Source organism: Pelodiscus sinensis, chromosome 6 (assembly GCF_052426305.1).
Source record: "Pelodiscus sinensis isolate ZL-2025 chromosome 6, ASM5242630v1, whole genome shotgun sequence".
In the NCBI taxonomy this organism is placed as follows: domain Eukaryota; kingdom Metazoa; phylum Chordata; order Testudines; family Trionychidae; genus Pelodiscus; species Pelodiscus sinensis.
The window spans coordinates 75366168-75392226 of NC_143057.1; the positions used below are offsets into that span (position 1 = coordinate 75366168).

The 26059-nt window shown below is 40.6% G+C and overlaps 1 protein-coding gene across 1 annotated transcript in view; it reads right to left on the reverse strand.

Moving 5' to 3' along the window:
- ADGRV1 (adhesion G protein-coupled receptor V1) overlaps positions 1-26059 on the reverse strand; it is a 393877-nt gene that overhangs the window by 244815 nt on the left and 123003 nt on the right. Inside the window, exons 50-61 of the mRNA XM_089779321.1 lie at positions 25363-25615; positions 24189-24311; positions 23155-23377; positions 21587-21791; positions 14992-15138; positions 13183-13446; positions 10333-10533; positions 9539-9715; positions 8493-8675; positions 3660-3839; positions 1797-1961; positions 203-320 (exon numbers count right to left, since the gene is read on the reverse strand). Of these exons, the coding sequence (XP_089635447.1) occupies positions 203-320; positions 1797-1961; positions 3660-3839; positions 8493-8675; positions 9539-9715; positions 10333-10533; positions 13183-13446; positions 14992-15138; positions 21587-21791; positions 23155-23377; positions 24189-24311; positions 25363-25615 (2239 nt within the window). The remainder of the gene's footprint in view (positions 1-202; positions 321-1796; positions 1962-3659; positions 3840-8492; positions 8676-9538; positions 9716-10332; positions 10534-13182; positions 13447-14991; positions 15139-21586; positions 21792-23154; positions 23378-24188; positions 24312-25362; positions 25616-26059) is intronic.

Here is a 26059-nt window from a genome sequence, read left to right on the forward strand (position 1 = left end):
TACCATCTACATGTTTTGTTAGTCCTTAAGGTGCTACTAGAATATTTGTTATTTTTTAATTCCCCTCCTCCCCCCCCCCTCTGTATGTATGTATGTAGTCATACAAAACATATACTACAAAACAGAAAACTAGCAGAAAGGGCCTTCCAGAATTATAACTGGAAGCTGCTTCAAATGAGTAAATAGAACATTATTTCCTTACCATTTATTGGGGATATCTCTGCATTTTCAGTGGACACCAGCTGAATGATATACATTTCATTTCCCTCCAGCAGTCCGTCTTGTATTGCTTGTAAAACAATTGTCTTCCTAGATTCAGTCTGAATGGGAAAGAGAAGGAAAATGAATTTGGCGGACATTTTTCAAGTGAAATCAAGTGATGTGCCTGATGATGTAGGAGCTGAGAGTCTGTCTTTCTACTGAAGTTGGTGAAAGTTCAGCACTTGGTACAGTCAACAGAACTGACAAGATCTGCAGAAGCTTGGTGATTCCCATTCCAATTAAACTTCCTATGGAAACCAGGCAGGCTTATCCCTCCACCTGTTTTCCTGCTGACCTACATAGCTCTCCAGTATCTCAGATCCCTTGCAGCCAGGATGCCTAGTTCTCTGGTTTTTCTATAGCCCATCTGAGGCTCAGCACCCTTCACTGCCTCGCCTCATGGGCATTCAGGCGGTGTAGCTCCCAGATAGCTATCTCTTCAGCTCCCCTGGCTACCGGGCTTCCCAACCTAACTGGCTCTCTGGGTAACCTGGCAGTCCTATCCTGAGAGTTCAGCAGGTGGTCATCCATGGAGCTGGGGTTTATGTTTCATTTCATAAAAGCCAAAAAGAGTTTGGCCTTCTGCAGTATTTGGCCTTCTGCAGTATTTCCAAAACTGACAATTTGCAGTATTTAGGTTCTACTAAGAATTCCAAGATTTTAGCTTCCACAAATGCCAACTTTTTCATAGAAGGGAAATTCCGTTTCAGAGCCTGCACTATAGGCTGGTGGAACATTTCCAAGAATTTTCAAGTTAGTACTATGCTCAGAAAAGAGTTATATTCCTAAGAGCTCTAGCAAACTAGAACTACTGATGCTTTCGGCAGCCTCAGCAAACTTTCATTAAAGGATTACTGAACGAATGGCAAAAAAGCTGAAAAAAGTGCTAGTTAGTTGCACATATGCAAACCACTAAGATATTATTGAAGTTTCCAGTGCCAATATATGTGGACAATAAACATAATTCATTCAGTATAAAGTAAAACTGGAAGACAATGAAACAGAATTCATTCTTTTGCTCCACATTTTGTATAGTTTGTGACAGAAATTACTCTATTAATATTAACAACAATACTTAAACTCATCTTGTCTCAAGACCCTCTTGAGCCATGAAACCTCCATCTTAGCCAACTAATACTAGCAAGTCTGAAGGTTACATGGTAATTTCTGTTATATTTTAAAGCATATGTCCTGAATTTATGTTTTCTCTCTTCTTGTACATCAGCTAATGCAATGGAATGATTGTTCACCATCGTCATCATTAAATTTCTATAAAGTTTTTATTCTTTTTAAAAATAATTTATAACACTTTAAAACCCACACACCCTGAGTGATGTTTCCTACACCAAGGACTCCAGAGAATGGGCCATTCCTTTTTTTTCTGTTTGGAAAGCACCTGACTTGTCAACATTACCAGATTTTTATTATGGTACAACAGAACTTCCACTAGTACAAGTGAGTAACTGAGAAGCATACAATTACACGTGTGCAAGAAGAAAACATAAGCATATGGGATGTTGAAATATTGGGATTACTTCATTAAAGTAAAGAGTTCCATTCAGAGGAGTGAGATCATATCTAGCTGCCTCTTCCAGAATCCATATCATTCGGACTGCCCCCTGTCCTCCTTGACTCCGACTCACAGTCAGCAACACACTTGCAGCAGAGTCTCCCAGTGACTGGGGCTCCTTAACAGAAACCTGAAAAGAAAAGGAGAAGCTATGTAAGAGCTAAGAAAAATGGCTTGTGGTTTTATAACCATTGCATGGGGGAAATGATTATAACCCTTGCTATTGATGACATCTAAAACTATATTAGTCTCAACTGTATCTTGGAGGTATAAGACCAAATATTGATGCAAAATATAATTGCTATGTTCAACAGATTCTCAGATAACTTACATGAAATCTCTGGAATTATTATAACACTGAAATGGAACAAAGTCAGTTATTCATAGACAGAGTCCTCTATTGATAAATAACAGTGGTCATGTGGGACGGCAAATGTACAGTTATCAGGTATTCCTGTCCTGACTGACAGCCATTACAGAGTGTAAGGATTTACATAATCTCTGTACGGTTATTTTTGATTAAATGCACTGTGAATAAATACATTTCTTTATTCGAATTGGTTCTTACAACCTCTTTGTTCTAATTGGTGTCCGCCTAATTTTCAATCTATTTGCCAGAAAAAAAAGAAAAGATGGGACCTTTATCTTTTTATGACTTTCTGAGGAAGCCTCAAATTGTCAGCATTTAATACACAGGAAAAACAAGTAAATTATCTAACAGTACAGCTGCCAAAAAACAAAACAGGAAAACCTTGATATGGAGGGGGCTAAGAAGATTAGAAAAACATTTCAAATTCTTTTTATTTTCAGTCCCAGTCCTGCTGCCATTCAAGTCAATGGATATTCTATCTCAGATTTCAATAGGGAAGACACAAAGACAAGCTGGATTCTTGCCTTACACAATAAGGCCAACATTTTCAAAACTGCCTACCTAAAGCTAAGATCCCAAATCCACATTTAATCTCACACAAGTAAGTGACCTGATTTTTAAATGCTTTGGAGGTGCCCCATGAGTGTCAGTACTGCACAGGGGAGCCCACTTCACTGATGCAGCAGCTACTGTCTGCAGTCTGTGTAAAGTAGATGAGACAAGGGACCTAAAAGCATGGCAACTCAGCACTGAGCTCTCCCAAGCACCTACCACAGGTACCAAGTCCTAGTCTTCCTAACTAGAATACTACTGGAAAAGGGAAAACAATGATTTCAAAAAATTATGACTATTAAACACAATAAGCAAATTATAGACAAAGGTATTTGTGAAAACTCCCCCTGCAGTTTAAACCATGGTCCCTGTTAACTTTTCTCCTGAGACCTTTGCCCAACATAAATGCACACAAAATTATTAGGTGGGAATAATATGACAGAACAGGATGTAAATTCAATTAGACGAAAAAGCCAATAGATTCTCTTTCTTCATGAATCAGGAAAAAGCCAGTGTTTTTAAGATAGGAGATCAGGTATCCAACACAGTCTCTCTCACAGGCCATTTAGTTTTTCTTTTTTGCACAATTCCTACTCTGCTCATTAACTGCAGCCTTTCACCTCCCTTACAAAAACTCCTCCTTCCCCTCTAAAAAAAAAAAAAAAAAAAGAATAAAAAATATCTAATGGTTTCTTCAGGCCTACTTCCTGCTTATGAAATTGTACTCAGTCACTGGAAAGACTAGTGGGAGATGCTGGACAGCACAACATTTTGTACAAATATAAAACACTTAACTGTGTGTACTGCTGAAAGCTATGTTCAAGGAAAAACTGCATGCTGATAGCTGGCTGTCAATAACAATATGTAACATTCTTCCTACTTATGTGCTATGCTAGTCATACTTACATTCTTTTCTTCAAACCCAAATACTCCAACAGGAGAATCATTTGGTGGGATAGCAATAGTCACCACAGTGTCAACCCCAAGTCTGGCACCACCTGTCACCCTGATCAAGGTGATGTTGAACAGTTCTAAAAATTCTATAGCAGTGTCATCTATGATTGTGATCTCTAGCACCCCTTCAGCCTGCAAAAAAAAACAAGAATCAATAAAACATTATGGGATACACAGTGAATTCAGCCTCTTGTATTTTATGAATGAAACTCTGAAAATTTAGATTTTGTAGGTTGCAAAATATCATTAAATTATTTTAATTTGGCTCTGAAACTTGCTTATATGGGTTTTAAAACAATACCATACTAGAATTTGGAAATGTTTTAAACACTTATTTTACACAAACTTTCTGGATCCCTATTAAAACTGTGAGGAATTTAACACACTGAATCCCAGAAAACTGTGACATAAACAATACTGTAAACCTGATAATCATATTTCCATATGATTTGGGCTTAATATTATTACAAGTAAAGATTATTACTGAACATCATTAGACAAAAAAAGACCTGGGCTTACTACAATTACAAAATCATATTACTGAATACCATTGAACAGGAAAAAAAACACTTTTCAGTTTCTTCACTTTGTATATTTGACAGCAGTGTTTTGTTGATGGTCATTGACACTTCCTGCCTCATGCACTGTTCTTGAACAAGCTTGGGTCCACATACTTTCCTAGGCCCTGCAAGAGGGTGTTGACTATTAGCAGCAGCAAATATGGCTCTTAATTCATTTAAAAGGCAGAGCTGCAGTGGGGTTAGCCCCTGCTTGACTAATTGACTAGTCGATTAGTTGATTAAACTAAATTTAATATCCCTAATACGTTCAGAAAATATGTTTAGACTGGATAGCTCCTGCTTACCATTGCTTCCATAAGCAGTAAGCAGTAGTACACAGAACGGATTGTATTTTGCTCTAAACATGATATTGTTTACAAAGCACAATTTTGTTTGCCAAGGTCAATTTCCCGCCACATGAAATCAGGTGCACACTTTGTATCTTAAAGTGTAACATGAAATCTAACAATGCAGCTAATGAGAAACAAAAATCCATTGTGCAAGTTCACACAAAATATGGTCTAATTATGAGTTGGCCAGTTATAGACAAAAATAGGGGTTTGGTTTTGTACTGATTGAGGTATAAAGATATAGGCCTCAGTGGAGCAAATACTTATCAGTGTATTTCCCTATAAGTTCTTGAATAGTGTCATTAAAGATCCGAGGATTGGAGATGCAGGTGGAAACTTTGGTCAAGTTTAGAAGGGGGTTCGAGCAGATGATGGAGCAAAGGCATGAGGTGGCTGAAGGACAAAGCTTAGACATGCAGATGGAAACAGGATCAAAGGCCTCTGAGGGGGGGCTGCTGGGTGAAGAAAATAGACAGTGGAAGCATGTGACTAAGAGAACCAGGCAGAGGAAAAGATGGGCCAGTGAAGGAGAAATAGAGCTCAAGAACGGGTTGGAGAATGAAGAAGGGGTACAGCAGGTGGCCACTGAAGATGGAAGGGCAAGGAAGAAGAGAAGAGTGGTTAGTCCCATAGATAAAGGGGAAGAGTTGATAGAGACAACACCAATAATGAGCACCAGGAGGATACAGGATGGGTTGAAGAGGATTACAAGGGAAAATAAAAATGGAAAGGATTTGCAGCTAGAGGAAACAAGAGATAGACCAGAGAATCAGATTGACACCAGGAAAAGGCAGGTCTCCGTTATTGGGGACTCCTTATTGAGAAGAATAGACAGGCCTGTAACTAGAACTGATCCAGAGAATAGAAGGGTGTGCTGTTTGCCAGGTGCTAAGATACGGGATGTGGCAGTGAGGTTGGAGAGGATCCTAAAGGGAGCAGGAAAGAATCCATTGGTCATCCTTCATGTAGGAACAAATGATACGGCTAGATTCTCCCTGGAATGAATCAAGGGAGACTACACCAGGCTGGGGAAGATGCTTAAGGAAATCGAGGCTCAGGTGACCTTTAGTGGGATTCTGCCTCTTTCTAGAGAAGGGCAACTAAGGTGTGACAGGACTATGATGCTCAATAGATGGCTCAGACAGTGGTGCTATAAGGAGGGCTTTGGGATGTATTGCCACTGGGAGGCATTCATGGACGAGGAGTAACGGTAGTTCGAACTAGGAAGCCTAGTTCGAACTACCTAGTTCGTGCCCCATGTAGCCGCGCTGCACGGGGTTCGAACCAGCGGGGTTTTAAAAATGGCGGCGCCCCGCTTATGCAAATGAAGCCCGGGAAATTCAAATCCCAGGCTTCATTTGCAAGTGCGGTATGCCTACATTCAAACTAGCTGGGTAGTGTAGACATACCCTCAGAGAGGTGATTAAGAAAAAGCAGAAAGCATATAAGGAGTGGAAGATGGGAAGGACCAGCAAAGAAAGCTACTTTATTGAGGTTAGAGTATGTAGGGACAAAGTGGGAAAGGCTAAAAGTCATGTAGAGTTGGACCTTGCAAAGGGAATTAAAACCAATAGCAAAAGGTTTTATAGCTATATAAATAGGAAAAAAACAAAAAAGAAGCGGGACAGCTAATCACTGAGGATGGAGTGGTGGTTAAGTAAAATCTAGGTATGGCCCAATAGCTAAATAAATATTTTGCTTCAGTCTTTAATGAAGCCAATGAAGAGCTTAGGGATAATGGCAACATAACAAATGGAAATAAGGATATGGAGGTAGATATTGCCATATCCGAGGTAAAAGCCAAACTCGAACAGCTTAATGGGAGTAAATCAGAGGGCCCAGATAATCTTCATCCAAGAATATTAAAGGAACTGGCAAATGAAATTGCAAGTCCATTAGCAAAAATTTTTAATAAATCTCTAAACTCAGGGGTTGTACCATTTGACTGGAGAATTGCTAATAGAGGTCCTATTTTTAAGAAAGGGGGAAAAATGTGACACGGGTAACTACAGGCCCGTTAGTTTAACATCTGTAGTATGCAAGGTCTTGGAAAAATTTTTGAAGGAGAAAGTAGTTAGGGACATTGAAGTTAATGGCAATTGGGAGAAATTACAACATGGTTTTACAAAAGGTAGATTGTGCCAAACCAACCCGACTGCCTTCTTTAAGGAAGTAACAGACTTGTTAGATAAAGGAAATGCAGTGGATCTAATCTACCTCGATTTCAGTAAGGCATTTGATACAGTACCATATGGGGAATCATTGGTTAAATTGGAAAAAATGGGGATCAATATGAAAATTGAGAGGTGGATAAGCAACTGGTTAAAGGGGAGACTTCAGTGGGTCATACTGAAAGGTGAACTGTCAGGTTGGAAGGAGGTTACTAGTGGAGTTCCTCAGGGACCAGTTTTGGGACCAATCTTAGTTAATCTTTTTATTACTGACCTCGGCACCAAAAGTGGGAGTGTACTAATAAAGTTTGCAGCTAACACAAAGTTGGGAAGTATTGCCAATTCAGAAAAGGATCGGGATATCATACAGGAAGATCTAGATGATCTTGTAAATTCGAGTGACAGCAATAGGATGAAATTTAATAGTGAGAAGTGTAAGGTTATGCATTTAGGGATTAATAACAGGAATTTTAGTTATAAGCTGGGGACACATCAGTTGGAAGTAATGGAAGAAGAGAAGGACCTCGGAATCCTGGTTGATCACAGGATGACTATGAGCCGCCATTGTGACATGGCCGTGAAAAAGGCTAATACGGTCTTGGGATGCATTAGGCGAGGTATTTCCAGTAGGAATAAGGAGGTGTTAGTGCCCTTATACAAGGCATTGGTGAGACCTCATTTGGAATACTGTGTGCAGTTCTAGTCTCCCATGTTTAAGAAGGATGAATTCAAACTGGAACAGGTGCAAAGAAGGGCCACTAGGATGATCCAAGGAATGGAAAACCTGTCTTATAAAAGGAGACTCAAGGAGCTTGGCTTATTTACATTAACCAAAAGAAGTCTGAGGGGAGACAGATTGCTCTCTTTAAATATATTAGAGGGATAAATATCAGGGAGGGAGAGGAATTATTTAAGCTTAATACCAATGTAGACACAAGAACAAATGGATATAAACTGGCTATTAGTGAGTTTAGACTCTAAATTAGATGAAGGTTTCTAACCATTAGAGGAGTGAAGTTCTGGAACCACCTTCCAAGAGAAGTAGTGGGGGCAAAAGACCTATCTGGCTTCAAGATTAAGCTAGATGGGTTTATGAAGGGGATGGTTTGATGAGATAACATGATCTTGGCAACTAATTGACCTTTCACTGTCAGCGGTAAATAGGCCAATGGTGGGATGATAGGATTTACTATAGAGAACTTTTTCCTGGGTGTCTGGCTGGTGAGTCTTGCCCACATGCTCAGGCTTCCGCTGATCGCCATATTTGGGGTTGGGAAAGAATTTTCCTCCAGGGTAGATTGGCAGAGGCCCTGGAGGTTTTTCGCCTTCCTCTGTAGCATGGGGCACGGATCACTGCTGGAGGATTCTCTGCATATTGGGGTCCTTAAACCATTTGAGGACTTCAATATCTGAGATACAGGTGAAAGGATTATTCTGGAAGAGGGTGGGTGAGATTCTGTGGCCTGCATTGTACAGGGGGTCAGACTAGATGATCATAATGGTCCCTTCTGACCTTAAAGTCTATGAGTCTAGAAGTAAACAGGGCTGACTATGAAAAAGCTTCAAGTTAAATACTCTGTATATGTTCACACCATAAGCAGAAATGTCTTCTGAGACTACATTAATATCTTTTATAGGAAACAAATTCAAAAGATTCTGAGATGTCTTAACTCGGGAATGTTTATATTTTCAGCAACAGCATACTTGTCCATCTGCAAATGTAATGTTTCCAAATGTTGGTGTAAAGTCTTCCACGCTAGCGCTGGCAGGCATGGCTTCCCAGTATACTTTTACTGAACCAAATCTCCCAGCCTTCCGAACAACTGGCAGCTTCAGTATATTCTGTGGTGGAGGAACTTCATAACCAGCAACTACTCCAGTAAAATCCTGAAAATTCAGAAAACATGATGACTGCCAAGGCAAGTGTGTTTCTTTCTCACCCCCTGCAGAAAGGCTGATATCAAAATGTTCAAAAGTGGCCAGAGGTGAGGAGCTAAGTCATAATTTAGCCCCCTTATATAAATCTATAAGACAAATCAGTAACATGTATTACTATCGTGGTGGTTGAAAGATCAGATTGTTAATATGATGTAGTTGGGGAATAATAATCCACTAGGCTGTGTCTACATTGGCACCCTTTTCCGTAAAAGGCATGCTAATGAGACACTTCGGAATTGCAAATGCCACGGGGGATTTAAACATCCCCCGCAGCATTTGCATGAACATGGCTACCGCTTTTTTCCGGCTCGGGGTTTTGCCGGAGAAAAGCGCCAGTCTAGACGGGATCTTGCGGAAAATAAGCCCTTTTCCGGAAGATCCCTTATTCCTACTTGAAAGGAATAAGGGATCTTGTGGAAAAGGGCTTATTTTCCGCAAGATCCCGTCTAGACTGGCGCTCTTCTCCGGCAAATCCCTGAGCCGGAAAAAAGAGGCAGCCATGTTCATGCAAATGCGCGGGGGATATTTAAATCCCCCGCGGCATTTGAAATTCCAAAGTGTCTCATTAGCATCCCTTTTACGGAAAAGGGTGCCAATGTAGACAAAGCCCTAGTGTTTTAGAATTCCAGTGCTCTCATGAACTAAGTATATTAGCAACAAGAAAACTTTTGTATAGAAATTTCTTGTCCCGTATATAATTAGTTTAACTGATTTTTAGTGCTAGAAATCTTTAAAACAAATTTTAAATGCAGCCTAAAAATACAGAACCTGCTACTAGAATACAACACTAAATGTTTAAAATTCAGTCTTACCTTTGTAACGTTGTAACTAAATACTCCTCTGGGGTCATCATTCTCTTCAATTATTACCTCGGCTACTTCTAACCCAACTCTCTTCACACTTGGTTGCCCTCCCACAAGGGAGGAATCCACCAGATGCACCTCAGTAATATTGATTACAAATCCTTCCTGCAATTCTGGAATATTATCCTGTGAAAATGTTTTTAAAACGTCACCCTCACTGAAAGTTCATGTTATAAGACAGATACTATGAAAGGAAGAAACTGACTGGCTGCTGACTGAGCAGAATTAGGTAAAAATCACAGCAGCTGAAATTAAATAACTAATTCCCTGCCTCACAGGATTTCTGAAAACACTACTGACCAGGGGGACCTGAAGGACTTTGAACATCCCATAAAAATACAATCTTTTCTGGTCATCAGTCTAGTGGAACCAATAAATTCACTTTTTTAAAATATGACTAATAAATCTATTAAAAGGCATGCAAAGTGAAATACATTTATTTTACACAGTTTGAAATTGTCCCAAATTTACCACAAAACATGTTCCAGGAAGGATTTAAAATTCACCATAAAAAACAATTTTCCTTAAGATTAAATTACTTGTTACACAGTACACAAAGAATTTGGATTGTTCACAAACTAGTTACCAGTATCCAGATTCTGTTGAAATAGATATTTAATAAGCCAATTTTCCTCCGACATCACTTATAACATGTTACACTTTTCCTTTTACCCCTTGACAGAACCAACACTATAATCGTCCTTAAAAATCTAACAAAAATGTGTCTTCTTTCAATTACTCACAGGCAAAATGGCCACTGTAACGTAAGTCATGATTGTATTCTCTGCCATAATTATTGTTTCCTTTTCTATCACATAATCCTGACTCTCTGTGGCTTGGTTGAAGGGCTGAAGAGCAAAATTAGGTTTGGTACTCAACTTTACTGCAATATCACCAACAAATCCTTGTTCTCGAAGAATTTGTAAAGTAACAATAGTAGAATTCTCTGTAAAGTGAAATAGGAAAGAAAACATTATTAGCTCTGGTAAAATCCCATTAATATGTTTACTATAACCTTTTCCCACTGTTTTTCTACTTCATCTCACTGTACTAGAATAATCCCGTTAATCACTCACTGAAATCAGTGGAATGTTATTGCATGTATTCATGTTCAATATCACAACCAGTGCACTCTTTATCTAAAAATGCAGTAATGAAAGCTGTTTCAAAGTATGTGAGGGACATCTGAATCTGCATAAAATACAGCAGTAGGGAGCAGTTTAAGAGGAAAGTTTTTGGAGAAATGTAAGAATTGAATTTTGCTATACAAAACCTTTACTTTAATATACACATTCTCATTCAGTTCTCCCCTCCCTCCATCTCCATTTCAAATGCCCTTCATGTATCTTAAATCATTCTGAAGTCACTACTGTTATGGACATAGGAAATGACCTCTGTGGCAATGACACTGGTGGCAGTAGTAAGGGATTGCTCTTTATTCAAATTCTCTGTGAAAGGAAACACACTCCTTTCTTGGAGACTCAATGACGACTCAGCTCCCCTTTGGGAAACTAGTTTTTCCATCAGAGTACAAGAAACACCAGAACTACTACAGCGTGGCTCGAAGTCCTGTACCTAAGTCAGAAGGAGTACAAGTAAAAAAGCTATTTTCAAAGAAGTGGTTGGAAGGAAAAAAATTGGAGCCAGGAAAATGATAGATTGGAAGCCTGACAGCAAGGTAAAAAGGTGGGGGGGGGAGAAGAGGTGGAAACTGTAGTGGTGGTGATAAGCTGTCAGGGGAAAGAATGTGAGTTCTACATGAACAATAACTGCTCATAGAATCATAGAGCTGGAAGAGACCTCAGGAGATCATCAAGTCCAGCCCCCTGCCGAAGGCAGGACCAATCCCAACTAAATCAACCCACCCAGGGCTTTGTCAAGCCAGGACTTAAAAACCTGTAGGGATGGAGATTCCACCACCTCCTTAGGTAAGCCATTCCAGTGCTTCACCACCCTTCTAATGAAACAGTTTTTCCTAATATCCAACATAGACCTCTCCCGTTGTAACTTGAGACCATTGCTCCTTGTTCTGCTGTCTATCACTACTGTGAACAGCCTTTCTCCATCCTCTTTGGAACATCCCTTCAGGAAGTTGAAGGCGGTTATCAAATCCCCCCTCCCTCTTCTCTTCTGCAGACTAAACAAACCCAAGTCCCTCAGTCTCTCCTCTGAGGTCATGCGCTCCAACCCCTAATCATTTTGGTCGCCCTCCACTGGACCCTCTCCAATGTGTCCACATCCTTTCTATAGTGGGGGCCCCAGAACTGGACACAATACTCCAGGTGTGGCCTCACCAAAGCCGAATAAAGGGGAATAATCACTTCTCTGGATCTGCTGGCAATTCTACTTCTAGTGAAACCTTATTATGCCATTAGCCCTGTTAGCTAGAAGGGCACACTGTTGACTCATATCCAGCTTCTCATCCCACTGTAATCCCCAGGTTCTTTTCTGCAGAACTGCTACTTAGCCATTCGGTCCTCAACCTGTAACAATGCTTGGGACTCTTCCGTCCCAAGTGCAGAACTCTACACTTGTCCTTGCTGAATCGCATCAGATTTCTTTTGGCCCAATCCTCTAATCTGTCCGGGTCACTCTGGACCCTATCCCTGCCCTCCAGCATATCCACCTCTCCCCCTAGCTTAGTGTCATCTGCCAATTTGATGAGGGTGCAATCCATCCCCTCATCCAGGTCTTGACTTTAAGAATTTTCCTGTGGCTCTGTATGAAGTTCAGGCAGCCTATAAAGCCAACTTACAATAGCTCTCTCTGCAGGATTCTAGCAAAGTTCCAGATTCTAGTACGATTGTACCAACATCACAGCAGAGGTATCACTCCTTTCCCCCTAACTTACTTCCCCACCACAAATCACAGAAAAATGTGCATGGACAGTTCAGTTTCCTTGGGAGCAGCATCAGCATGATAGCAACACAGGTATGTCCCTTGCCAACTCCCATTCCAAGATTTTCTAATGTCATAGTAATGGGTGCCACCAGAATCAAGCCATTTGGCTGATTAATGCTTTATAGTTAACAAATGTGTGGTATACAGTTCACAATATCTAAAGGCAGTGATGAGGTTTTCAGATTAAAAAGAGGAAATGTGTAACCAGTGAAGGCAAAGTGTCCCTCAAAACCTACAGTCTTACATTTAAAGACAAATATTTAATAAGTAGCAATTTGTAAAAAGGCAATAGTATCCACTAAGTGTCATCTTATTTGTATGCATTGCACTAGAAATTAAGACACCAATTTTTAGCAAAATAAGGGAGCAATTCTATTTATTAGTGAAAGTAATACAAGTGAACATCACAATCAACTTCCAAAAAATAATTGGAGACTCTTTAGTTACAGTGTATATGAAATGACATCCACTGGAAAACTGCAGTTTTGTATTTCTAAGGATGTTTTGGCAGATGTGGTTTCACTTTTTCTGCTTATCACAAAGTTATTTTTCTTTTGATTGTTGTTCAAATTTAAATTATTTTAAAAATATAGAATGTTATTCATTAAAAACTCCCATCGCTGGTATCAGAATTTCTAAAGATGATGACTTTTGTATGCCATTATGTTAGCTCCTAAGAAGGAACATAAGACAGACTTACCTTCAGGCTCTGCTACTTTAGTGAAGAGAGATTCCGTATACCAGCCAACTACACCATAGGGAGAATCATTAGGCAAAATATTAAGTGTAGCTCGTGCTCTCTTAGGATCTATGGTGGCTCCTCTCATGGGATCCTTAATACCCATTGTAGTGACATTGGTGAGTGTGATAACAATAGTTTCAGAAAGCTCTGAAGTGCTGTCTGCAAGAACTGTCAGGGTGATTGTGGACAAGGCCTGGCCTTCTGAAAATGATACCTAAAAGTTTAAAAAAATAGGTAATTTCATTCCATACTCCTGTTCCACGTACTTTCATCAACATTTGCTTTTCTAAAAATCAATTTGTGAAAAAAACCATAAACAGAGTATTAATACAATATGCAAATGACAGTGGGAGATGGTGTGACATCATTGAAGACATAAAAATAACTGAAAGGGATCCAGAGAGATTAGCAACACTGACAGGAAACAGCACGGAGAGAACGACTTTGGAAAAAAGTAAGCTCTTTAATTCGGGCAAAACAAAATCCGAAATGCTGAGTATCCACAACTCTCAATGACTTCAGCACACCTGAAAATCAAACTATTTTATTTGGATCCCTTAAATAGAGACTGAAGTGTCTAAAACACTGTGACGATGCGCTCCCGCCCCGCACTCGAGGTGCCCGTGGTGACGGTGGATGGACACGCCGGGGGGTGGAGAGCCGGCGTGCCTCCGGGACGGCGGGCCGCGCTGCCGAGTCGGGGCTCGGTGCGGCGAACGATGAGAGGCAAGGAGAGCCTCTGGGTGAGGCCCAAGTAGGAGGGCTAGAGAGGCGCAGGCGTGTGACGTCACGGGGGAAGGAGGGTTGCTGGGAGGCGTGGAGGAGATGACATACGGGAACAGGGCCGGCGGGGGATTTAAACCCAGGGCCGGCACCGTGAAAGAGGGAGGAGGGAGAAACGGAGAGTCAGGGAGAGAGGAAAGGTGAAGCTGGGATACGCGGCAGGGATGGGCCCTTAGGAAGGGCGGAGTAGGAAGCGGCCCAGGGCGGGGTCGTGGAGCCCGTGAGCGGGTGTGTTTTGGGGCTCTTCCCCCACCTGCTAGGGAGGGACCGTGTGTCCCTTTCTTCAGGGCCCTGGGCCGGGGTTCGGAGAGGGGGTGGGCCCGAATCCCCCTACTCCGTTGGCCAGTGAGGCAGCCTCGGGCATGCATTAAGGGGAGAAAAAGAGGAATGTGAACAGGGCGGGTTTCTGTTGCGGGTTGTGCCTGTGGCTACCGGACAGTCCCGCTTGACCAATAAACCAGGTGACATTAGCCGTGTTGGTGGTAAACTATGCGAGACTCTTTTACAAACACCCATTCTGAAAATCTGGCTAAGTCAGCAGAACAACTCAATTTCAAAATAATAATACAGCTGCATTATGACTTCTTCTGCCACACACTTTACTTTACATACTTGATTCTCTGCCTGCCCTCTTTGACCAATTTCCTTTTTTTTTTACTTTATTCCTTTCCAGAAATAATTGTTGTATATCTTCATAATCTGTTTGCCCTTGATTCCTTGTATCTATAATTTGTAATGTCCTAGAAGTCACAGGATTTGTCAGTTTATGCCCCCCGCCACTAGGTGGAACTGGGTCCAAAGAATTCAGGGTGCTAGAGCTGATTGGTTCTAAGAAGGGTCACTATGCACTGAAGCGGGAGGAACAAGGTTCTCTACCATACTTGAGCACTTGAAGGGACAACAGTTAGGACTTTGGATGTTTTCTAAAGTATTTTTAAATCAGTGCTTCACCAACTATAGAAAAATTACTACATACCATTCCTGATGCTGGAAATATATCATTAATGCTCCCATTGGCTATCCACTGTACTGAAACCCAGCCATATGTTCCCATTAAACGTTCAACATTCAAGGTGATTAAGTTGTCTTGTTCCATTTCTTCAACTTGCTTAGACAAAGAATTCTGGAAAGCAATAAATATAGTACAGTCACACAAAATTACATTATTTGAATGGCTAAAAAGCATGTGAAGAGATCACAGAATCCTAGAACTGGAAGGGACCTTAAGAGGTCATTGTGTCCAGCCCCCTGCCCTCACGGCAGGACCAAGCACCATCTAAATCATCCCTGATAGATGTTTATCTTACCTCTCTTAAATATCTCCAATAATGGAGATTCCATATTCTCCCTAGGTAATTTACTCCAGTGCTTAGCTGTCCCGACAGGAAGTTTTGCCTAATTCAAACCTAAACCTCCTTTGTTGCAATTTAAGCCCATTGCTTCTTGTCCTATCATCAAATGTTATATATAAAAAACTCATTCAGAATTACCTTGAGGCATTAGAAGCTAAATATTAAACACTGTATACACTGCGTTAAGCACACTTCTCTGGAAGTGACTGAATTTTCAGGGGTGCTAAGCCTATAAAGCTCCCATGGACATAAATAAATAAATAAATAAATAAATAAATCAGCCCTGTGTTTAAGGGCCTAATGTTGGGTAACCAAGTTTGAACTTTTTTGCAACAATGATTTCATCTCCAGACTTGTTTTAAAGTAGAGGTGTGTGACAGGGAGCACATACCCCACACTGTAATAGGTGGGATTAAAACCCTGTGGCTACGTCTAGACTGGCCCCTTCTCCGGAAGAGGCATGCAAAGCAGGCAAGTCAGAATAGGGAAATCCGCGGGGAATTTAAATATCCCCTGCGAGATTTAAATAAACATGGCCGCCGCTTTTTTTCCAGCTTGGGGAAAAGCCGGAAAAGAGCGTCTAGACTGGCGTGATCCTCCAGAATAAAGCCCTTGCAAGTAGGAATAAGAGATCCTCCGGAAAAGGGCTTTATTCCGGAGGATCGCGCCAGTCTAGACGCTCTTTTCCGGCTTTTTCCCAAGCCGGAAAAAAAGCAGAAGCCATGTTTATTTAAATCCCGCAGGGGATATTTAAATATCCCCCGCGGATTTCCCTATTCTGACTTGCCTGCTTTGCATGCCTCTTCCGGAGAAGGGGCCAGTCTAGACGTAGCCTGTGGGTGGAGGAAGTTTTGCTGGGGCTGTATAAGACAGCAGAGCAACTCAGTCTGGGCTGGCCAGTGGGGGAAGTAGGACCTCCAACCAGAGCTCCTGAGCTGCTGCAACCAGTAACCATGGCAGTGGGAACCGCACACCAGGGAGACAGCCACAACGAAGCCCCCAGAATTCCAGAGAGAAGGTGATGCTAGAGACATAGAAGGCCCAGTGACCACATGTGGATCTGACCACAGTGGTAGGAAGTAACCCAAGGAGGGTGCAGGAGCAGCCTCTCCCATCCAGGTACACTCAGCGAATTTTGGCCAGATTCCCCGCCAAGGGAGTGGCAGATGGTGCTGCTGCTGCTCACAGGGCCCGGGGTTGGGGCCTGGTGGAGCAGGGTGGGCCTGAGTCTCCCTGCCAGGGTGTTAGCACTAACATTACTCTAGGAAGTGGGCCGTGCTGCCCTGAACTGAGGGCTCCTTACTGACTTGGCCATTAGGTCACACAATCTGAGGAATAAGGTTGTAGACTCAGGGTTCCCCAGAGACCAAGGCTATTTTGTGAACTGTAGAGATGGCCAGCTACCACGTGGCCAATCAGGTGGCGTCCCACGCAGGCAGAGGCTCCCACCTGTGACAGAGCGCATATGCCACCACAAGGAGAAACAATGGTGAACTTCCAGGGCAGATTCAGTCTGTTTGGAATTTGAAAAAAAAATATTCTAATGTACCATTTAGCAAGGACTTGCTATGTATACAATTTTCCAGTCTGGGTTTACTTTATTCTTGCCAGCTGATTCTGTGGTACTTAATGGTGCATTCTAGGCACATCCTGCGCAACAACTCTCCCTCCAGATTTTCTGTGGCTTCTATTTCTCTTCGCATGACTACTTTACAACCTGGCCTTTAAGATATGTTCTCAGTCCAGGTCTCCTTTGATAATGATTTCTTCCCAAAGCAGAATCTTTCTGAGGGTGGTCATTTTAGAAACAGAAATTTGATGTGGCATTCCCAGGTCTATCCCACAAAGTACCCATTCACTGCTAGAGGTACTCCTTTTCCATCTGCTGCTCCACCTACTCCCAAGCCTTTTCCTTTATCCTGTTCTCTACGGTCTCTTTCACACTGATAAGGAGGTTGCTTATATCTCTACCCTCCATCCGATAGCTGTAGATTTTCAAGGGGAAACCATTATGAGAATCTAACAAGAGCTCCTTCATAACACAGCCCATTGAATTTCATGCAGTAATTCCAAGTCCACGACTTTTGTTTGAAATAAAGTATACCTTTTAGATAAAGACTTCTAGTATTTTTTCTTAGAATGCTTTGTCCCCATCCTATAGTTTCCATGCTAATAAAGAACTGCCACCATTCCAAATATCTTTGTTCTAGGTAGTAGAATGGAGCATTCTGTAATTGGGCAAAATGATTCCTCTAACCAACAATAACATGAAGCCTATCACCTGCTGAAAATCAAAGTACAAAGGAGGCTATGTGACATAAAAAACAACTTAGGGCATGACAAGGTCTCCAAGATCCAGTTTTGTAGACTAGAATGATTGAGAAGTGTCTTTCAAGCAACAAAACCTATATATATATGCCAATTTCCAAAGCCACTATCCCTTTACGTTCCCCAGTGGGTCCACCCTCCTCAATGCAGCCATAAAACAATGTTGGAAGGAGCATTTTGAGAGCCTTCTAAACAATGTCTTCATGAGCTCTGAAGACACCCTAAGTTACAATATTCAAGAAAGGGGACAAATCTTTGTGCAGGAACTACAGAAGTATTCCCATGCTCTCCATTGTAGGGAAGATAATTGCCCAGATCCAATTAAACTGCCTTCTCCTCCTTGCCAAAGAACTTCTCTCTAAATCACTGTGTGACTTCAGGTCTGCCTGAGGCACAACCAACATGATCTTTGTGGCGTAGCAGATTTTGGAGAAGTGCAAAGGCCAACACCAAGAACTTTTCATGGCATTCATCAAACTAACCAAGGCCCTTGACTATCAATCATGATGCACTATGGAAGGTGCTGTGTAGGTTTGGCCATCCACAGAAATGCATTTCCCTCATCAAACTACTCTATGATGGAATGACTGCTACCATTTTGTTCAATGGTTCACAGGGCAAGTCATTCATCATTTGAACCGGTGTCAAGCTAGGCTTTATCATTGTTCCAACATTCTTCTCCATTTACCTTGCTGGATCCTAATCTCATCCACAATCCACCTTCCTGAGTGGACATCCAACTTCTGTCAGCTGATGATCAGGGCAGTGTGTGTGTGTGTGTGTGTGTGTGTGTGTGTGTGTGTGTGTGTGTGTGTGTGTGTGTGTGTGTTACACCCGAGTCTTCAACTGCTGGGACACAAGGCCCCGTCGCAGTGGGCAGTCTAGGCGAGACTGACGGGTGCCCTGAGGAGTTTACTGTCCGTGTCTTAGTCCGCTAGGATCAGGATCCCTTCGCAGAGGGCAGCCAACAGGCTGACAGACGCCCCAGAGTTTATAGGAAGAGCTTACTACATCTCAGATTTTAACTGCTAGGATACAGGATCCCTTCGCAGCGGGCAGCCTAGGGAAGGCTGAGAGATGCCCCTACGGATCTGTCCTCTGGAAGCGACACGATCCAAATGCCCAGCTCTGCTTGTATCTGTCCCTTATGACCGGCTGAAGTTCTTTTAAATTGTGCTTGGTTCTGTTACAGCAACTGAAGGAGTCAGGTTAAAGCTTACAGGTTTATTAAAGAAGCTTATAAATCATATGGTTACGATGGCTATTGCTCTATTTCTTAACTGCTAGCAAATATAGATCTTAAAAATGGTTACAAAGAAAATAAAGATAGAAAATAGAAATAATGGTACCAAGTGACAGCTTAATCTTTAAAGAGCTCTAAGTCTATGTGTACACTTAAGACAAAGGACACAACCAGGTACAATTTTTACCCCCTTCTGTGCTTCTCAATTCCAGTGTATCAGGCCAGGGCTGGTCCCTCAAATCCTAGGAAAGACGAATACGAGGTGGGCGCCCCCATGGAACCTCGGGAGGTCAAACACCTAACCCGACCAGCAGATAGATGGTAGACTGACGCTCAGAGTAAATGTGCTGCTGGACCCATCTTTATACCCATAGGGGCCCGTATCCTCTTTCTTATCTAAGATGCCAAATTGTCTTGGTCTGTCTTTGTGACGCCAGTTCTTACAAGGGAGTTTCAACTTAATTTACACTTGCAAGAGAGATAACTAAATTGTGAGTACTGGACATTCTTTAGTGGGCAAGAGATTCCTCCCCCCGCGGACAGCTGTGTGTTCGTATCAATATAGGTGCCAGCCAAGGCAGTTCTTGCAGCCTCGAGATCAGCAATTGGTGTATCTCTGCTTACAGTTGTCCAGGGTCACTGGGTTAGCTAGCAAATCTGGGCCTCCTGTCCAAGGCTTTCAAAGACTGCTGTTTTACTGCTCTGTGGCCCTGCATGCTTCGGGCAAGCAAAAATGGATGTTACAGGGGGGTTCCTGTCTGGCTACAACTCCTCAACCTCCAACATCTCTAGACAAAATTTAAGATCCCAAGAATTAGCATCGCTGACTTTCAGTATGTAGATGATTGTGTCATTCTTGCATGCTCAGAGAACAATCTGCAAAGTACCCTCGATCTTTTTGAAAATGCTTATCACAGTCTGGGTCTTTCTTTCAACACTGGGAAAACTAAGCCTTCACCTGCACAAACTCCTTTATGTTCTACAAATTGCCAAACGTAGAAAACTGCTGGAATATGTGAACCATTTTCCATACTCTGGAAGCCACTTCTCCCAAACAGCCAGCATTGCCACAGAAATGAAATACAGGATCTGCTGTGCTAGCACATCTTTTAGAAGACTACTCTTCCATGGTAGGGAGCTGCAAACAGGCACCAAGATCTTGTTTTACAAGGAAGTTGTCATCTCCACACTTCTCTATGGGTCTGAGGTCTGGGTAACCTATAGCTGAGCAGCTGGAGTGATTCTCAGAGGAACAGACTATTTACTCCTGAGACAGAGTAGCGACAAAGGAGAAAAAGAAAAGGCACAACATCCCAACCAACTCCTATGTCTCTTCCAAGACCACACTTCTGTGGGAAAATCTGCAAGGCACAAACTGGGCTAAAAACGTATCAATGAGTGATAGATATCACTCTCAAATTGAGGGATAGCCAAAGACATCCTGGTGGCAAAAATAAAAGTTTCAGAACTAAAATGAGAGAACTGAAATTTTTAACTAAAAGTGAGCTCAGAATGAAAACCTAATTGACAGCATTTCTAATTGCTAGTATAAATTAAAAATCAAAATTTGGCCTTTTTATAATTAATGAAATTACATGTAAAACTGAGTATATCAGAACAATAAAATGCTATCCTTCAAAAATAAATGGAAGTTACTGGAAAAAAAACAATATGACAATTTTATAATTTATATCAGAACTAGCTGAAGAGACAGGAACAGAGCAGAGTTGGCCTGGAAATTACCTCAGCTCACTCCCTGACCAGGCCTAACCAGCCTGTTGTAACGTGGGGAAAGGTCCTACAGACTTCTGTAAATTGTCAATATTCCAGCCATTTGAACATTGGATTCTGGAACAGATTTTATTAATGTTAACAAACATCATACTGTCTCAGAGGAGTAGCTGTGATGTATCTGTATGAGTTTCTTAATGCAAGCTGATGAATTTCCTCTTCATAAATGTCCCTATAGGGGAACATTTCAATCTATCCAGTCACTCAATCATGAATTTAAAAGTAGCCATTCTTCTACACAGATATTTCACCATCCAATTAGAGAGAGAGACTGCAGAACTGGAATTCATTTACAAATTTGACACTGTCTTGAATAAAGACATTAACAGGTTAATGTACTACAAAGCCAATTTCTCCTGCCTTTGACAACATCAAAAGCTATGAATAGGAAACATCCCACCCACTTAATTAGCTTCAGTAACACAGGTCCTACAATGGACAATTTCTTCTTCTGCTGTCATATCTTGGATTCTGTTATTTCCACTCCAACTCATTTGCTGAAGTGAGGGTTACCCACAAAAGCTCATGAAGAGGGGATTACCCACAAAAGCTGATGATACTGTATATTTTTATTAAGCTCTTAGGTGACATGGGACTACTCATTGCTTTTAAAGATTATATTACTTAGAATGAAAATCCCACAAAGTTCAGATACTGGAACTGTTTTGTTCTACCTTGCACTCTATTTAGTCACTTACAACTAGACTGAAGGGGTGTAAACATCACTAAATTAAAATGATGAAAGACTGTGGAGAATTAGGCCCATCACCTTTTCTGTTTACAGTTTCTACATGTTAGTGTTCTTGATTCTGGACAAAGTATATCTATATTGTAATGATTTAATTTAGTTCCCTTACCTGAGCAAATGCAATGACTCCATGAGCATTGTCATTAGATGGAATAATTACATTAACATAACCACTAGCACCAATCTCTGCACCTCCTTTGGGATTTTTCAGTCGCACTGTGAAGAACTCTTCTTCCTCTGGGATTATGTCATCAAGGATATTGACTGCCAGCACAACTTCTACCTCTCCAGGCTCAAATATCAGTTCACCTGAACTAGCATAAAAACACACACACATGCACAAAATAATTAAGAGCAATTTGTTATGGCAAAATGGGGAATGATCATCACTTTTCCATGAAAGAAATACAATTTGCATAGTTTCAGTTTTTTTAAAAAGTGAAAAACAATATTTGGGGTAACAATTCTTTTTACACAAAAAAATCATGAGATATATCTTTATATCCCTATTTGAAAGTTTATAATTATATTCTATCTGTACTACACTGAACATGTACGCAGTAAGTTTGTAAATAAATTTAAGAATCTTCTGTAGTAAAGGTTTAGATTTGTTAGGAAAACAAAGACTAAGACATTTTATTTAAAAAATCCTGTCACATTTTCTGTCATGAAGACTACCCAGCCCTATTTATAATCATGAAAGAGAAATAGGGAGTTATATAAACTGATATGGTTGCATATAATTTAAAACATCAATCAAGAGACTAAAACTGAAACACTGATCTTAAAAATGAGGGAAATAACTAACCCAGGGGATAGAGAGAACAACAAAAGTTTGTAATATACGAAACAGCCATAAATGTTAGACAGCCTAAATTGATAAATTTTCATGTTTGGGTTAAAAATTATAAAGTATAAGTAGCACAACACCCATGTCATATGTTCAAAATCAAGAAATATAGAAGACTGGCCTTTGATAGCTTTGGTTTTTAAAAGCATCAAGTGATTTTAAGAGTTTGAATTAATATATTTTATTGATTCAAACCTAATTTGACTTTAAAAAAACCTTTAAAGAAAGGAAATAATTAATCGTAATATTACCTCATCCAACTTGTCTATCTCTATGACTCAAAGTAATTAAAATAAAAAATTCATTATGAATGGGATTCTCATTCAACCACAGTAAATTCATTTTATACATAAACACAAGAAAGTAACATAACTGCAAGTACTATGTGGGCATGACTGACAGTCCATTAAGAGACACTCATTAATTTAAATGGATTTTGTAGCAGCCTTTATGCTGAACACTCTTAGGCCACTGCTACTCTACGTAGAAGATGGATGCTGCCTTTGATTGAACTTAAAGGACTCTCCTGTCGGTGCTGGTACTCCTGCTTCTCATCAGGAGTAAGGGAAGCCAATGGGAGCATTTGCTCCCATCAGCCTCCTGCTATATGGACAGCACGGAAACGCGATATAAGATACGTCAACTCGAGCTATGTAATTTATGTAGCTGGAGTTGCGTATCTTACTTTGACCTTCTGATGTAGTACAGACCAGGCCTTAGTGAGATCAATAAGAGTACTCTCTAAAACAGAAGTTACAAATATTACAAGAAACATTTTTTTTAAAATGAAGAGCTGCAAGACGAGAGGTATAAAATGAAAAACCTACCTAGGTATAAAATCTGACTCATTGGAGACTGTGGTCAGTTCATAAATCTGGATGTAAGAACCTCCAGAAAAAGCAATTAGATTTTTGTTGGAGTTAAGTGACCTTGTAGTAACTGAAGTGATATGGTTAGCAGGAGGTACTTCCAGCACTAGAGAGAATTGGTTTACTTCGGAGTTCCAGGAATACAGTGCTGATCTCTCCTTACCAGCTAGTAGCACATGGACTGTGTTTAAAAAAAGAAAATAAAAAGGAAAAACTCAGAGGGAAATGTAATAGTTTTTGCAGATGAATCCCAGAGGTGCTTGCTCACAAAAACTCACTGACCAGTCTTGCTTGCAAGGTCTGAGACAAGAACATTTGCTTAGCATTTTTACTCATTTATTTCAGCCACTACATTTCAAGTACTAAGTGAATGTCTGCAAAGAAACATCTGATGTTGACCCACTTACACCAATTTTATTTCAGTATAACTCCAGAAAAGGAGATCAGACTAGACCAAATAAGTTACTCCAGTGAAAAACCATATTTAAACAAAAACTCAAATGTGCTCTGGCCAGGAAAAGGGCAGACACCATTATTATTTGTATAGTAGTCACATTTAGTACATTCCTCATCTGCTTCTGCCTGTTTTTTCCAGATCCGCTGTCAACATTACTCCATACACTAGAAGTCATTCTTCCACGCTTATAGAGATCTGCAAGCATCTTGGAGATCTGTCAAATCAGGAACCCAGTTAAATGCAGTCTCTCTCAAATGAAGACCTTAATTAAATCTGCTGCATCACCAAAGTAATTATGTTTATATATTTGCAACATTGTCCTACTTCTGGAGTATTTTTCTTATTTTGAGCTGTAAGATGTCTCATCCTTTTTGTGCACCACTTATTCATTTGGTGCTAATTCATATCACCAGAAAAATGATGAACCAGCAATTTCATGTATCTACCACATGGTCTTAGCACTATTTTCAGTAAGGTTGTACCACCAATGCAAAAGATACTACTGGAGCAAAGACTGCAGTTATCTAAAACTTACCTAAACCTGAAGAAGGCATGAAGGCATGGATTTTGTTTACAGCATTAGATGAAAGGGACTGAAAATGCCTGAAGGAAGATTGTCCTGTCTCCCAAATAAAAACTTCACTTGAATTACTGGATTCTACAAAGGGAATAAATATGAAGCTTAACTACACAATGAATCTGACCAATAAATGAACATTTGCAAAGTTGATTGCCATCAAAACATCAGAATTTGCCAGATTTTAACACAGAGAGCAAAATTATCCTATATTCCTTTATGCTTAAAACAGAAGATATCTGTGAAAACCAGAACAACAGTTGGCAATCAATTGTCTTCTGTGCATGCACACGTAGACGCCCACTCACCACTGAATGTTAAGGTTGTTGGGGCACAACTGCAAGAGAATGCACAGTTAAGTGGGAAGTGTTTCCTTAGCCTTTTCACTGGACACAGAGGGGTGTATTAGGAAAGCAGGACTGTCTAGCGTCCTACATTTGCAGCATAACAATAATCTCTGCTACTGTTCCTTGAATTCTGCACAGCACTTACATTGCAGAGGACGCTAACAGCAACTAAGTGGTAAGGATTTCGTAATCCCCAATATTTCTAGTAAAACTATATATTGGAAATCAATATCTCACTTATTCTGCACATATTTTAAGACACTTCTGTCTCCCCAATAAATACAGTAGACTTCCGATAATCCGGAACCTATGGGACCTAGGTGGTGCCGGATTATCAGATATGCCGGACTATCAGGAGGTACTATAAAATGGTTATATATATTCTGTATACATTATATACTGTAGATAAAGTGTTCTTAACCCTTTTTATTATACATACTATATACAGTATACTGTAATGTTTTAGTTTTTTTAAGCCTTTTTTACCCTTTTTGCTCAGTTCAGCTGTTGCCGCTGTTACCTTGTGACTCATTTTTTGCTGAAGCTCACTCAATAGGCTCTTGCCATTTTGATGCCAGACTATCAGGAGTGCTGGACTATTGGATGCCGGACTATTGGAGTTTTACTGTAGCAGTGATTGTCCCTGATGACATTTGAATGAGAAATTTTGTCCTCTCTTCTCGGAAGATAAAATATTGGCTACACTGCTGAGCCAAGTGTCTTTCCCATTAAAACAGAACAGCATACACTTAGTACACTTCATGTTTTTCTGTCATGCAACATACCTTTTGCAACTACTAAATAGATATCAGAGCCAGAAGTCAATGCCTCCATGTGTGTTATTCCATTTACCGGCACATGCTGAAGTTTTTGAAACTCATTATCTGACCATTGATACAAAACGGGATGGTGACTGGTGTTTGACAGAGAAACTGCTAGGTACATAAAACTTCCTCTGTGAAATAGGACCATGTGCAGAGCTCCATAAATTGGGAGATGATGATGCAATACAAAAAGGCCATCATTCCACTGGAAAACCTATGAGAAATGATAAGGTTTTTCTTTAGATGAAAGTAGAGTCAGATTGTGCAAGACTAACAAATCTGATGGCATGCTGAAGACTTTATTTTAATTGTCCTCTGAAGTCTATGAATCATTAACATCAAATGGCTGCTCAGTGAAATCACTCGGTGTTCTCATTCCAGTTCCTAGCAGACAAGCAACTGCATTGCAAAATCCCTACTACCAGTGGTACTCTTCTTGGTAGCCTCAGCCAGAAGATGAAAACTGAATGGGCTTGGACACTGATCTATCTCTTACCTATCTAGCTATCTCTACAGATGGTCTCTCTATATGAAGGTTGAGAAACAATGATGGGGGATATAAAGAAGTTACATGCAACTTTATCTATTCTGAAGATAACAGAACTTATGTGTCTATGACTGGCTTCTTCCCAGTACTACACAATAAGTGACAACTTTC